The sequence below is a fragment of the Mus caroli genome, chromosome 19 (genome assembly GCF_900094665.2).
Source record: "Mus caroli chromosome 19, CAROLI_EIJ_v1.1, whole genome shotgun sequence".
NCBI classification, from domain to species: Eukaryota; Metazoa; Chordata; class Mammalia; order Rodentia; family Muridae; genus Mus; species Mus caroli.
The window spans coordinates 11122476-11138251 of NC_034588.1; the positions used below are offsets into that span (position 1 = coordinate 11122476).

At 36.4% G+C, this 15776-nt stretch overlaps 1 protein-coding gene across 1 annotated transcript; it reads left to right on the forward strand.

Annotated features, from left to right (window-relative positions):
• Positions 1–14420: 14420 nt before the first annotated feature.
• Positions 14421–15380, forward strand: LOC110286060 (olfactory receptor 10Q1-like). Its single transcript, XM_021152520.1, has one exon. The coding sequence runs from the start codon at positions 14421–14423 to the stop codon at positions 15378–15380; it is 960 nt and encodes a 319-aa protein (XP_021008179.1).
• The last annotated feature ends 396 nt before the right edge of the window (positions 15381–15776 follow it).

Genomic DNA, 15776 nt, shown 5'->3' on the forward strand with positions numbered 1-15776 from the left:
TAAATAAGGCTGCTATGAACATAGTGGAGCATGTGTCCTTCTTACCGGTTGGGACATCTTCTGGATATATGCCCAGGAGAGGTATTGTGGGATCCTCCAGTAGTACTATGTCCAATTTTCTGAGGAACAGCCAGACTGATTTCCAGAGTGGTTGTACAAGCTTGCAATCCCACCAACAGTGAAGGAGTGTTCCTCTTTCTCCACATCCTCACCATCATCTGCTGTCACCTGAATTTTTGATCTTAGCCATGCTGACTGGTGTGAGGTGGAATCTCAGGGTTGTTTTGATTTGATTTTCCCTGATGATTAAGGATGCTGGTTGCTGGATGACTAATGCTCGCATGACCCATTATCAGAGCCTCTTACTGACTGAAAGAGTGCAATTTGCACCCCCTGCTATCCTAAATCCTGCCACCTTGCTGCCAGAAGCTGGCAACTCCCTACCAGTGCACCAGTGTATGGACATCCTGGAAAAAGAAAAAAAAAAAAAAAAAAAAAAAACGGAACTAAGAAAGACCTCACTGACCAGCCATGGCCAGACTGCCCCAACTGGTGCACAGATAATAGCAGTTTTTTGGTTAAAGGTAAGCAAAAAGCAGAGGCAGCAGTGGTCAACGAAAAACAAGCCATCTGGGCCAGCAGCTTGCCTAAAGGGACAACAGCCCAGAGAGCAGAGCTAATCACACTCACCCAAGCCTTAAGGCTGGCAGAAGAAAAGAACATCAATACCTACACGGACAGCAGGTATGCTTTCGCCACCGCTCACATACATGGGACAATCTATAGACAAAGGGGACTACTCACATCTGTTGGGAACTTAGTATACCCGAGATATAAGAGACAATTTGTAAAAAACATGAAACTGAAGAAGAACGAAGACCAAAGTGTGGACATTTTGCCCCTTCTTAGAATTGGAAACAATCACCCATGGAAGGAGCTACAGAGACAAAGTTTGAAGCTGAGACAAAAGGATGGACCATTTAGAGACTGCCATATCCAGGGATCCATCCCATAATTATCCTCCAAATGATGGCACCATTGCATACACTAGCAAGCGTTTGCTGAAAGGACCCTGATATAGCTGTGAGACTATGCTGGGGCCTAGCAAACACATAAGTGGATGCTCACAGTCAGCTATTGGATGGATCACAAGGCCCCCAGTGGAGGAGATAGAGAAAGTATCCAAGGAGCTAAAGAGATCTGCAACCCTGTAGGTGCAACAACATTATGAACTAACCAGTACCCCTGAGCTCTTGACTCTAGCTGCATATGTATCAAAAGATGGCCTAGTAGGCCATCACTGGAAAGAGAGGCTCATTGGGCATGCAAACTTTATATGCCCCAGTACAGGGGAACGCCAGGGCCAAAAAGTGGGAATGGGTGGGTAGGGGAGTGGGTGGGGAGGGTATGGGGGACTTTTGGGATAGCATTGGAAATGTAATTGAGGAAAATACGTAATAAAAAATATTTAAAAAAAAAAAAGAAAGTTGGAAACAGATCAACCTGAAGACCCAGCAATACCACTCTTGGGAATATACCCAAAAGTTTCCCCATGATGCCATAGGGGCATATGTACCACTATGTTCATAGCAGCTTTATGATAGCCAAAAGTTGGAAACACCCCAGATATCCCATGACAGAAGAATGAATATAGAAAATGTGGTTCATTTACACAATGGAATACTAATCAGCTTTTAAAAATGAGAACATCCTGAGTTTTGCAGGCAAATGAATGGAATATAATCCTGAGTGAGGTAACTCAGACCCAAAGGACATGCATGGTTTGTACTCACTAATAATTGATATCCAGAAAAAAGTAAAGAATATCAAAGATACAGTCCACAGAACTCAAAAATTTTGAATAAGCTGAAGGGCCCATACGATGTCTTAGTCTTACTTGGGAGGTAGAAGAAAGCAATCACAAGTGGGGAGGGAGAGAGGAACATGGGAAGGAAAGGTGATGGGGGTGCTGAAAGGTCAACATGATCTGGTATTGGGTGGGGGGGGAAGAACTAAAGCTCTGAGGGCCAGCAAAGAATGGAAACAGGCAAAGTTGGGAGGTAGGAGGTTGGGGGACCCCCCAGAATGCATCAGAGACCTGGGAGGTGAGAGACTCTCAGGACTCAAAGGAAGCAACCTTAGATGAAATGGCTGACTTTAGGGAGAGGGAATTTATACAGTACAACTCCAGCAAGAATACAGGGCATCAAGCGAGGGAGAGAGTTGCTATCCCACAGTCAAAATTCTGACATATAATTCTTCCTGTCTGAGAGAACTGCAGGGATGGAAATGGAAAGGAACCCAAGGAAAAGAAGGTCCAGTGACAGATCCAAAGTGGGATTCAGCTCAGTGGGAGTCCCTGAGACCTGATACTATTACTGAGGCTATGGAGCACTCACTAAAAAGGACCTATCATGACTGCCCTTTGAAAGACCCATCAACCAAGTGAAAGAGTCAGGTGCAAATATTTGTACCCAACTAATGGACAGAAGCTGCTGACCCCTGTGGTACAATAAGTGAAAAGCTTGAAGAAGGTGAAGAGGGCAACCCTGTAGGAGAACCAGCAGTCTCAGTTAACCTGGACACCCGAGATCTCTCAAACACTGGACCACCAACAAGGCAGCATACACCAACTGACAGGAGGCCCCCAACATACATACAACAGAAGAATGTCAGGTCTGAGTTCAATCAGAGAAGATGTACCTAACCCTCAATAGATTACAGATTCCAGGAAATTTAGAGGTCTGTTGGGGATGGTGGTGCATGGTGGGGACATCCTTGTGGAGACAGAGGGGTGGAGATGAGATATTGGGGTGTGGAACAGTCAGAGGGTGGACCTGGAGGGGAATACAATCTGGAGTATAAATAAATAAATTTTTAAAAATATTTTTAAATGTCTTCCAACCAAATAATAGCCAATGCCTGACCATTTGAGTGCAGAATTTTACCAAACTTTCAAAGAATAGCAAAATCCAATATTCTTCAAACCATTCAGCAAAATAGAAACAGAAGAAACTGGAAATATCAGTCACCTGGATACCTAAACTACACAAAGACACAACAAATAAAGAGAATTTCCAACAAATGTCTCTTATAAACATTAATGTAAAAGTACTCAATAAAATGCTTGCAAACCAAATTCAGGAACATATAGAAACATCCTCCTTCATGATCAAGTATACCTCACCCCAGGGATGCAGAGATGGTTCAGTATTTCAAAATTCAGCAATGAAATATACCATATAAACAAACTGAAAGAAAAAAATCACATGATTGTCTCATTAGATGATCCAAATGCCTTTGATAAAATTTAGCACCTCTTCATTTTAAAAGTCATAAGAGGAATAAAAGCAATATTTAGTAAGAGAATAGCCACCCTCCAGTGAAATGGAGGAAAAGTTAAAGTACTCTCCTAAAATCTGGGTCACTTAAAAGCTGCCCACTCTCTTTCTATCTATTCAATATAGTGCTCAAAATTCTAGCTAGAACAATAAGACAATTAAAGGAGATCAAGAGTATCAAGAGTATTTAAATTGGAAAGGAAGAAGTAAAAGTACTGCTATTCATAGATAATATAATAGTATATATTAAGTGGCTGCAAAATTTTTTACAGAGAACTCCTACATCTTCTAAATATCTTTACCAAAGTGGCTGGATACAAAAATTAACTCAATATACCAGTAGACTTCCTTCATTAAAAACAACAAATGGGCCACCAAGGAAATTAGGGGAAGAACAGACTTTACAATAGCCAAAATAATAAAATATCTTTGTGCAATCCTAACCAAGCAAATGAAAGATCTGTATGACAAGAACTTCAAGTTCATGAAGAAAGAAATTGAAGAAAATGTCAGAAGGTTGAAAAATCACCTATTCTCATTGTTTGATGAGATTAACATAGTAAAAATGGCCATCTTAAAAAAACAACTTAAATATTCTACACTATTCCCATCAAAATCCTGACGCAATTCTTTACACACCTTGAAAGATAAATTCTCAACTTCATATGCAAAAAATAAAAAACAAACAAAAACAAATAAACAAAACAGCCCTCAGGATAGGTAAAACAACCCTGAACTAAAATAGAAGATCTGGAGTTATCCCTACCCATGAGTTCAAGCTAAAGTATAGAACAACAATAAAACAAAAAAACCAAAAACAAAAAAACCAAAAAAACTGCATAATATTGGTATCAGAACAGACAGGTTGATCAATGGAATAGAATTGAAAACCCTGAAATAAACCCATACATAAAGGAACACTTGATTTTTGAGAAAGATGATGACCGTGAACAGTATTGAAGGCTAATAAATATTAATAGACTTTATACTATCATTCATTTTTACCTGTAAAACCCTTCAGAAGGAGGATACTTCTCTTTTTCACATGTTAAGAATAGAGGGACAGATATAAATGATAACTATAATACTATCTAAGGAAATAAAGCAGTACAATGCATAGTTAGGTCTAGAACAGGCAATGGCATCTATGCACCCAGATCTTATCACTGTTTTTAAGCCTGTGTTTCTTGTTGGGGCACAGCAAGAAGTCTGTGCTCTTTTGGAGACTTAAGGAAGAACAACAAGAGAGAAGGATGGGAGGGTTGTGAGGTCATAACTTAGAGAGAATCAGAAACTTGGTGACAGTTATACATCATAGTGAAAACAGATTTTATACTGAGTGAGATGCGAAATTAAAACAGATTTAAGCAGAAAGGTAAAGTTAACAGGCTTGGAGTTTTAACAAACCACTCTTACAGCAGAAGAAAAACTTCTATTTCAGAAAAATATTTGGCTTTCTATTTTCACACTACCAGCAAGCAAGCATGTTTAGGTGTGCTTAAAGGGTTAAATAATTTAAAAAATTATGCACTTAATGTGAGGTAAATAGGAGATCCCAAATATTTTGGTCTGTGCAAGTGAATGCTGAGATGTAATTTGATTAACAGTAAAAGGCTGTTGGGGAATTGAATGCAGTAGAGAAAGATAAAATGTATGAGTTTTATGGGTTATGTATTTCCCATACATACATATGTACTTGATGATTTGCATGTCTTGTCTTGGTTGTCGTTGGGATATTTAGATCAGTAGTACATAAGGAAAGGTATGATGGCTACATACATTAATTCAGAAATCATCTCTTTATTGTTAGTATTTAAATCTTTTTAAATCACTTCATCTGTTTACATCTCAAATGATATCCCACTTCCTGGTTACCACTCTGCCAGACCCCACCCCACATCTGCCCTCTCCTGTTCCTTTTACCTGTATGAGACTACTCTCCCTCCCTCCTACCCACCCACACTTTCCTGCCCAAGTGCTCTAGCATCCCCCTACTCTGGGGCATTAAATGTTACTCTCCTATAATTAATAAAATTGTACTATGTCCTCAGGCCACACACTATTTTCTCAGAGGCCATTCTGAGCATCTTAACAAAAGTACTCCCTTCTAGCTGTGATGCTATCACCACATTTTGATTTTCTCCTCCTGGGAATTTTGCCTGCAGTACCTCATGTAATTTCTATTTACATTGTTTGAAATGCCATTGGTTAGTCTTATGGTTGTTTATTGTTTCTTATGTTTTTTTCCTTAAAAAATGCATAATCTCAATGCATAATCTCTGTCAATGGTGGTAGACTCTGACCCTGTGTAAAAATGGCCCATAGTGTAATTCAGCAAATATTTGTGGCATATTGAAAAAAAAAAAGCTATGCATTAACTGATTTTGCTTATGAGGCAGTGTAACTACACATGTATAAAATTAATAGGATCAATAATAAAGTGTACATACTTAAATGTGAAAGTAGAAGAGAAATATAAATGAAGTAACAAATAGAAACATAATTGAGCAAAGAATTGGGTATAGTTATCAGTTTTAAAAACAAAAACTAAAAGGAATAAAAAGCTCTAAACAATAAAAATTAAGACAGTGGTCAAGGGAAATCACTTAGGGATTAAAAGTCCTTGCTGTGAAACCATGATTACTTTCTTCAAATCTCTAGAACACTCATAAAATAATTGAACCTGCTGAGCCTACAACAAGGTAAAGACAAGAGGATTTCTGGGCTACAGATCATGAACACAGCTGCAGATTCCCAACAAAAGAATGAGGTAGAGATTGATAAAACAGAATATCCAGTATACTCTATGAAAGTATTGAGGAACAGAGATAGAAAGAGAAGAAAAGGAGAGAAGGGGTGAGAAAAATATCTAGAAACATAGCAGAAGGAAAATTGATTAGAAAGGATAATAAGTTAAGAAAAGTTAACCAAACATCATAAAGAACATTCAAGAAAAAATCCTCCATAAGTTCTGATTTTCAAGAAAAAGTTCACTGGATTGTAAAACTAACAGACACATGGTGTCCTGGTTTTCCAACACCTCCTATCACAGATAAAAGTTCCACTTAAGAATTTTCTCATGAGTCTGACAATATCACAAGATTTTAGAATCACAACTAAGAATCCAGATCTCCAGATGCTGGGCCAGTATTGGGAGAATTTACCCAAGATTCAAGAGCTAAAGCTGGCTTGAGTATCTACTTTCAGGAACTCTCATGAGATACCCTATCTGAAATGTAACACCAGCAAGTCCCTGTTGGATATAAGGCAGGAATTACAGATACCTGTCTAGAATTCCAATGCAATAATTTTTTACAGTTGGTCACACTGAAGAAAATCTCCTTCAACTTTGGCTTTCTCCAGTTGAACAGAGTATAAGGTATGCCACTAGGGATTTACCTCCTCTTAAACTCATTAGTTTTACAGAAATCCCACAGAGGACATTCAAAATATGACTAGTAAAGCAAGAACGAACACAGTAACTATATCAGGATCTATTTTATAATATTGAGAAACACTTATGCCTTAGGATACAAATTTGGACTAATCCATAAAATTATGATTTCTATGGCGATCCTTCTCATCTAATTCTATTCCAATTACTAATTTTAAAGGGTCCTCTCTTCTCTTGAGTGTCAGCACATTAAAAAACACTCACTACTGTCTTGTGGACCATATGAAGGCATCATACACTATCTTCTTGTTTCCTCTGTAAGATGCTGAACAAAAACCTCATGAAGGGGCTCCTTCAGTCATCTGTGGTAACAACATTAACTCTTGGCAGCAGAATTAATTTTCTCTTTGGTGAGTTTTCTTACATGAAAAATGGAATGAAACAATTTGAAACCACTTAAAGAGTATTTAAAAGACTCCATTTCTGTGATAATGCTGTTGCTCATTGTCTTTCCAATACAAATAAATATTAAATTTCTATAGTGACATAGTTGAAATGAATAACCATAAATATCAAAATTAAATTGTAAACCACAAGTGAGTTATTAAAGTATGCATTTTTGTACTGACATACAAAGAAAAGGGAGTTGTGATAAATGGTTTGTCTACTTCCATGTGTCTGATAAGGCCATGCTTAGTTTGTGGCTTTTCTGCATGTCATTGAAACATAAGCAGATTGACTATTCTTTGCTCAAACTACATATATCCAATTAACTTTTCATGTAAAATTAAGTTGTTCACATCAAGACTTTAATGAAAATTTACACAATAATATGTACTGCAAATTTCTGAGAAAAGTGAACATTTTTCAAGATGACCATTATATGTTTCATTTCTAAAGAACAAAGTTTATATTATAAGGGAAAGAGTTCAGAATTAGTTCTTCAGTATCTTTAAATTCATATTGTATATGTTGTGTTCTTTTATGAAGTTAAGGTTACCAATCATTTTTTTTTTATCCTCCAATTTGTGCCAGGGTTGAGTTAACCATTTTTACTCAAGTAATGTTTCCCTGATTGTTTTATTTACCAGTAAGCTGCATTGAACTGATAGTTGAAGCTTATCAGAAAGTTCATAAATAGCATGCCTGTCACCAAAGTTGAATAAACATGAGGATCAAGCGAGTAATTGTAATGTAAGGTTTAGAGTGTTTGTCTATTAAGCATCTATCTATATAATGGATTACTGTGATACCTGTCAAGTACTGGAGGATGGGTTCTACAAAGACTTCACTACCAAACTTCCTAGAGTAAAAAATATATTGAACATTTAATTTTCTGCTTCTCTCTATCTATTGATTAATTTAATCCAACTCATTCAGATCTTGAATTATTGTCTGTACCAAACAAATATAAATAGATGACCATTGGACAGAGAGAAGTCACAGTCACTGTGGATTAATTATAAAAGTACTGAACTGTTGAAACAGATCATGAATATGTGTAAGCTGTTTTGTGGGATTTGGAGCAAAGCCAAGTACTAACCCAGACTAAATAAATAAATAAATAAATAAATAAATAAATAAATAAATAAATAAATAAATAGATACCCCATGCCCTTTTGCATCTTAATATAGCTATAACCAAATTTTTTTACTAATTTTTTTAACAAGAGGTAAGGATTTTTTCAGGATTATGCACCTCAAGGAGTAAATATAGCCATTCATAGCCAACTATATTCTTTACAAGGAGATGATAACAAGGTTAGAAATGTCTTTGAAAACATTCTTGGGGAAAGCCATAGAATATTAAGGATGAAAATTGCAAACTTTGGATTTGAAGGGGATACAAAGTAAGGGAGAAAATGTTTTAATGTAACACACAAGCATAAGTGAACATTGCAAAACTGTTTCAATGCCTTTGATATTAATCTTCACAAAGGTCACAATCAAATATTCAAAAATAGTTTTGAAATACAAATTCTGATACTGCATGATATTATTTTAGGCTGTAGCCTATCTTGGAGGTATAGAGTTCTTTTTCTTTCCCCCCTGCCAGTAGCTCTCCAACTGCAGATTGTGACCACCTCAGGGATCATGTATCAGATATGTCACGTGTCAGATATTTACACTAAAATTGATAACAGTAGCAAAATAACACTTGTAAAGTAGTAATGAAATAGGTTAATGGTTAGGGGTCACCACAAGATCAGAAAATGTTGTAGTAATAGGAAAGTTGGGAATCATTGCCCTAGTCTATGAGGTGTTCTAAAAAACATCAGACTCTCAACTCCATGTCTTGGTCAATCCACAAAATGGTATGGTTTGTATCAGTTTGATGTCTTCCCATGTGTGCAGTGTTGCTACCTTGGTTTTTATGCTTAAGAAGACAGAACTGGTTTTTTGTTTTTTCACATTGAAAATTTCTGAAGTTTGGTTTTTTATTTCACTTAAAAATTTTAATTTTATTTAATCTTTTTTTTTAAGAAGAACAACACAAGTCCTGAGGAAATGCAACACTAAAGAACCTCACCCTCCTTTCCAGAAAAAAAAATGAAATTAAGGAGTAAGTATCTAAGAGGAACTCTCTCCGGTGGTAAGAGCTTGGAGGATGCAATCACTAGACCCTTGCCAACCCTAGGAATGCTACCCATTTGAAACATTCAGTATTTTAAAATTGTTTACAGAGCCCATACTCTTATTCTCTGTCACATACTAGAGAATGAAGGGATACAGCATGATCAATGTTAAGATTAATAAGTAAGAAGTATTAATGAATTAATAAATGAATTAGTAAGCAAGAACACTGAGCTTCAAACTCAGATCAAACCACAAAATCTAATTAATCACTACACTAGCATTGTGTCTCTTCACACTTTCTGAAATGCTGAGCAAAACAAGATTCCTTAGTATGGCAAAACCACAAGTAAAAGGACTCATATGTCCACCTAACTCACAATGACAGTACTTAATACTTATAGGTTTTATCTTTAATTTTGCAGACATAAATTGTTATTTTAAGGGGTGTGCTACTTTACAATCTAGTTTTCATGTTCTTCTCCAATCTTGTAAGATTTTCCATAGTGTTATTTCTAATTATTTCAAAGATTTGAATCATAAGCATAAGAAACCATTAATAAGCATTCTTCTCTTATTGATACTTTGATTTTTATAATTTTGCTTTATTTGCTTGACAACTGTTGCAAACATCCCTGTCTATATTTTAATGCACAGTTTATAAAAATGATTTCTAAAACCAATATGTTTGGTGAAATGTATACATTTTTCAAGTGTTTCATTGCACAATAGCAATTTGTACTATATAAACTATTTTAGAGCAATTGCATATAGTTTAGATATTTGGGGATACAACTATCTTACAAAATTGAATGCACCAAGAAGTTATCATCCCTCCATTACAAAGAGCTTGTACTCAGAAATTGTATTTCATTTGGTGCATTTATTTGAATATTAATACAACTCAATTTTATATGTGTGTTTGTTGTTACATTTCTTCTTTTTTTCAATATTTTGAATGGAAAACTTTTTGCTGAATATAAAACATAATTATTATTAATACTGCTTAATATGTTCATCCCTGAAGAATTTTGGCGGAAGTAAATGGCTTCTGTCCTTTGGTGATTGCTTAAATATATTTTTGTACCTTGAGATTTGAAAAATGTTGTTCTAGCTTTAAATTTTTTTTTTAATTTAAAAATGTCAATACTTCCTAAAAGGATGAATTTTCATGAATACAATTAGGAAAATAACTACAAAATTATTATCCTGTTGCCATGTTAGGATGTTGAAGCTTTGTAGTTGTATTAAAATAGTAACAAATAATAATACACAATTCTTGGGTGTTCTACCAGCACTGTTTAAGGGAATTTGGGGATGGATTATAAGCATACACGACACTGTAGGATTTAGCAATACTCAGGCACACTACACTGGAGGAGCAGACTATGAGTTTCTCGGTCAAGGACAGTATGTAGCATGTTGTACAAAGAGAATAAAACATGTGTTGATCATACACATTTGTGGAGTATATGTGTTGTTCAAGTTCTTCACTGTATTCACTTCAGAGTTTTCATCATTGTTACCCCCAATCTTTTGCAATGTATTCTGCCTCTTCAAGAAAACAATTTATGGCTTTTGGTGGTTTCTGTCTTTTCACACTAAACAGATAAGGCATAATGAAAAAAAATGATGTGGAGATTTTTTTTCACTATACATAGTCCTGGGTGAATGTGTGTGTGTGTGTGTGTGTGTGTGTGTGTGTGTAAATTAAGTGTGACTTTCTGTCTCTTGGTTAAAACAAGACTGCTGATCATCTTGCTCTCACTTTCTCCTCTCTCTCTCTCTCTCTCTCTCTCTCTCTCTCTCTCTCCCCCTCCGTCCCTCCCTCCCTCCCTCCCTCCCTTCCTTTCTTTCTTTTTATTTTTTTTATTTTTTTTAATTTTATTTTTAAGGCAGGATTTCTCTGTAGAGCCCTGGCTGTCCTGGAGCTCACTCTGTAGATCAGGCTGCCCTTGAACTCAGAAAACCATCTGCCTCTGCCTCCCAAGTGCTGGGATTAAAGGCATGCACCACCACTGCATGGCTATCTGCCACATTTTTAAACAAAATTTAATCACAATTTTTTAGTTCAGCCATTTGCTCACTATTATATTTTAAATTCCATATTCCTTATGATTTTGTAATTTGGGTCGTAAACCATGTACAATTATTCTGAGTTAAATTGTCTCTAGTTATTAATGAAATATCTCTGAATATTCTTTACTTAGAATAAGGATATTTACATACTTTCATTTCTCTTCCCTTTCACTAATTGTATATTTTGTTTTAAATCTTTGTAGTTATTGTAGTTATTTTATTTTATAGATGTTATTAGTACATTAATATTGTATGTCTTTGTTATATGACTATACTTCATATTAAGTATAATTTTTAGGCCTGGAATTTCCCTTTTTGATTTTAATAATTTCTGAATTAACCAGTTAATTTCAATGCATATTTTATATGTGTTTATTCAAAACATGTTATGTAATGTCATGATTGCCTAGTCTGGAGTTACACATTTATTTTTTAAATATAATTTATTTATTTTTTCACTTTACATCCCGATCTCTGCCCCTCTTCCAACCCCCCACAGTTTCTCTCCACATCCCATAATCTTCTTCTGTAAGAGGCTGGAGCTCTCACACCAAGGGGAATACCATTTGGTGCCCTAATCTCTATTACAAATATTCCATAAGAGTCTCCGAGTTCCATCTATCATTTGGCTATGGATGTCTGCATCAATTTGAGCCAGCTGCTGGGTGGAGTTTCTCCGGGGACAGCTATGCTAGGCTCTTGTCTGGGAGGATAACAGAGTACCATTAATAGTGTTAGGGATTGGTGCTTTACCGTGTGATGCATCTCAATCTGGGCTGGCTATTGATTCGTCATTCCCTCAGTCTCTTCTCCATCCCACACCTGCATTTCTTCCAGACATAACACATTTTGGGATGAAAATTCTGTGAGTGGGTGGAGTTCTCTGGCAGTATTTTGGGGGTTACTTATGTATACTATCCTAACATCTGCAAGTAGTGAATTATTCCTTTCCAGTTTCTATCTCCTTGATTTCCTTTAGTTGTCTTATTGCCATGGCTAGAACTGCAAGTACTATATTGAGTAATAGGGAAAGTGAGGGCAGCCTTGTCATGTTCCTGATTTTAGATAAAGTACTTTAAGTTTCTCTCTTTTTAATTTAATGTTGACTATTAGCTTGTTGTATATTGCTTTTATTATGTTTAGGTATGTGCCTTGTATTTCTAACCTCTTTAAGCACTTTAACGTGAAGGGCTGTTGGATTTCTAGCAAAGCCTTTTGCATCATCGAATGAGATTTCCTGCCTCTAGATCAACAGACATGATAAATGTGTACTGAGAGATGGTAGGAGTATGGGTTCAAGTGGGAATAACAGACTGCTCAGGGCAACTGGTGGTAACGCAAAGGACTTAGCAGGAAAGGGAGTTGTATGCAAAAAAGACAATCTAACCTGATTTTTTCCAGATCACCTGGTCTGTTGAAGGTGGGTAGAGAGGCGGCAGGACCTGCAGTTGTGTACTCTAGGTAAACATCCAGAAACCTGGAATCTATTGATGAGATGGTTTTATTATATTTAATAAGATATATTCCCATGTCCTTCTAAATATCAGAAAGTCTTGAATTAAAGAATAAGTTTCTATGTCTCCAAATAGAATATTTTATTTTTCTTCAAACTCCAGTATACATCCTATCTCTTTTTTAAAACAATAGAATTGGAATCAAAACTGAAAATGATTAATCTACACCTACTTTCTAATTCATTATGCACACAAAGCTCTTTTTAAATATACCAATAATTTTCATATATAATTCAATTCTGCTACTGAAATTGTGGTTTCTTTTTATAATTTATATAGCAGGTATCACTATTATAAACAAAATTATTTTTAGTCCCTTATCATGAATTTTTTTGTCTGAGAGCAAAAACTTTGTTTATGATTATAAATTTAAGAAAAAAATCTGGGAAAGGAAAATATATGAAAAAGTATATATCATAAAAGATGGGCTTAAAGAGTTTAGCTACATTGATATAGAGAATACAAAAACATGATGTAAAGTGGATGTCTTATTAAACTGCGGCTATAATGTAGAGTATGATAAATCTAGGAAACGAACACTGTATTATATAGAACTGAAGAAATATCTGAGAAAGACATTATGTGAAAGCAGGTGCAATAAAGTACATGTGTTATTATTACATACAGAAATTGAATGTAATTAAACTTCAGTGTCAATAGATAAGAGTACTGGCAATTCTGATATGTAAAGATCAAAGGGATGGGAAAGGTGCCTCCTCACAAGGTCCCCAATGAAGAAGCCAGAGAAATACCCAGGGAGCTGAAGGGGACTGAAGCCCATAGAGGGAACATCAATATGAGCTAACCAGTACATTCAGAGATCCTTTGAACTATACCACCAATCAAAGAAAACACATGGTGGAACTTGTGGCTCTAGCTATATTTGTAGCAGAGGATGGCCTAGTCTGTCATCAATGGGAGGAGAGTCCCTTGGTTCTGCGAAGACTCTATGCCCCAATATAGGGGAATGCCAGGACCAGTAATGGGAATGGGTGGGCTGGGGAGCAGGGGGAGGGGTAGGAGATAGGGGATTTTTGGAGGGGAAACTAGGAAAGGGGGTAACATTTGAAATGTAAATAAAGAAAATATCTAGTAAAAAAAAAAAAAGGAAAAGAAAGAAAAAAAAAAGAAAGGTGCCTCCATATTAATGTGTATCTTCATCTAGGTAGTGATATTGCAAAAAAAAAAAAAAAAAAAAAAACTAGGACATACACTTACTGTCTATGTATTTTTCGGGTAAGAATGTATATGAAAATTGTGAACACTGCATCTACTCATCTAATTTTGAATACGGTTTTTGGAAACATACAAAATAAGTTTGGTTTTGGTTTTGGCTTGTTTTTTTGCATACAAAAAGGATTAAAGTATAAAAATAAAAGATTAATGTTATTTGACTAGACACATGTACAGGCTGTGGTCTTGGGTAGATAAGCATTTCCATCATTCATGGAGATTTCAAAGGAAAAAACCCTCAACCTTATGTTTGTGAATTCAATCACTGTTATTCTTGCAGAAGATATGTTGACTGGAAAACTTGTCCTTAACCAGTCTGGGACTCCTGAGTTCGTGTTCCGTGTCTTCACCAATGCTCCTGAATTCCAGGCGCTTCTCTTCACCCTCTTCCTCCTGCTCTATCTGATGATCTTCTGTGGCAACACTGCCATCATCTGGGTGGTGTGCACCCACACTTCCTTGCACACACCCATGTATTTCTTCCTCAGTAGTCTTTCTTTCCTGGAAATCTGCTACACCACAGATGTGGTACCCCTGATGCTTTCTAACATCTTTGGGGCCCAGAAACCTATATCGCTGGCTGGTTGTGGGACTCAAATGTTCTTCTTCCTCACTCTAGGAGGTACTGATTGCTTTCTCTTGGCAATTATGGCCTATGACAGGTATGTGGCCATCTGCCACCCTCTGCACTATAACCTCATCATGACCAAGAAGTTGTGTGTTCAGATGGTGATGGGCTCTTTAAGCTTGGCACTGTTTCTCTCCCTGCAGCTCACTGCCTTAATTTTCACCTTGCCCTTCTGTGGACATTACCTGGAAATCAACCACTTTCTCTGTGATGTGCCTCCAGTCCTGCGCCTAGCCTGTGCTGACATTCACGTGCACCAGGCAGTCCTCTATGTAGTGGGCATCCTGGTGCTGACAGTCCCATTCTTGCTTATCTTCATTTCCTATGTGTTCATTGTTTCCACCATCCTGCACATGCGCTCTGCAGAGGGTCGCCAAAGGGCCTTTTCCACCTGCTCTTCTCACCTCACTGTGGTCTTGCTACAGTATGGTGGCTGTAGCTTGGTGTACCTGAGGCCCCGCTCGAGCAGCTCTGATGATGAGGACCGGCAAATAGCCCTGGTCTACACCTTTGTTACTCCATTACTCAACCCTCTGATTTATACCCTTAGGAACAAGGATGTCAAAGGTGCTCTGAGGCACTCCATCTTCTGTAAATCAGCATCTCACTGTAGTTAAAGGCTTCAGGTCATAACAAGGAACATGTGTGGGTTTTGGACAACTGAAAAGAAAAAGCATATTATTTAGCCTGTTAAATGTCACATTTCATTTTTACTTTAAGGTGAATGCCACTGGGATAGCTATATTCATTTACTTGAAATTACTGCAAAACGTTAAAATGTGGAGTGAGGTAAGATTAACGATGAATATTGTAATTACATAATCTCAAAAACAAAACAAGACAGGAAACAATATCTGTGAAAGTTAAACAAATTGCTTTTAATAACCTTGGAATGTATACCTCTGAATTTGCTTGTATAAAGAAAAGAAAAATAATAAATTATCTTACTTTGAAAAGGTTTCTCACTTCACTCATGATATTTGTTTTTTGGGAATGTCACATACCTGCTACAT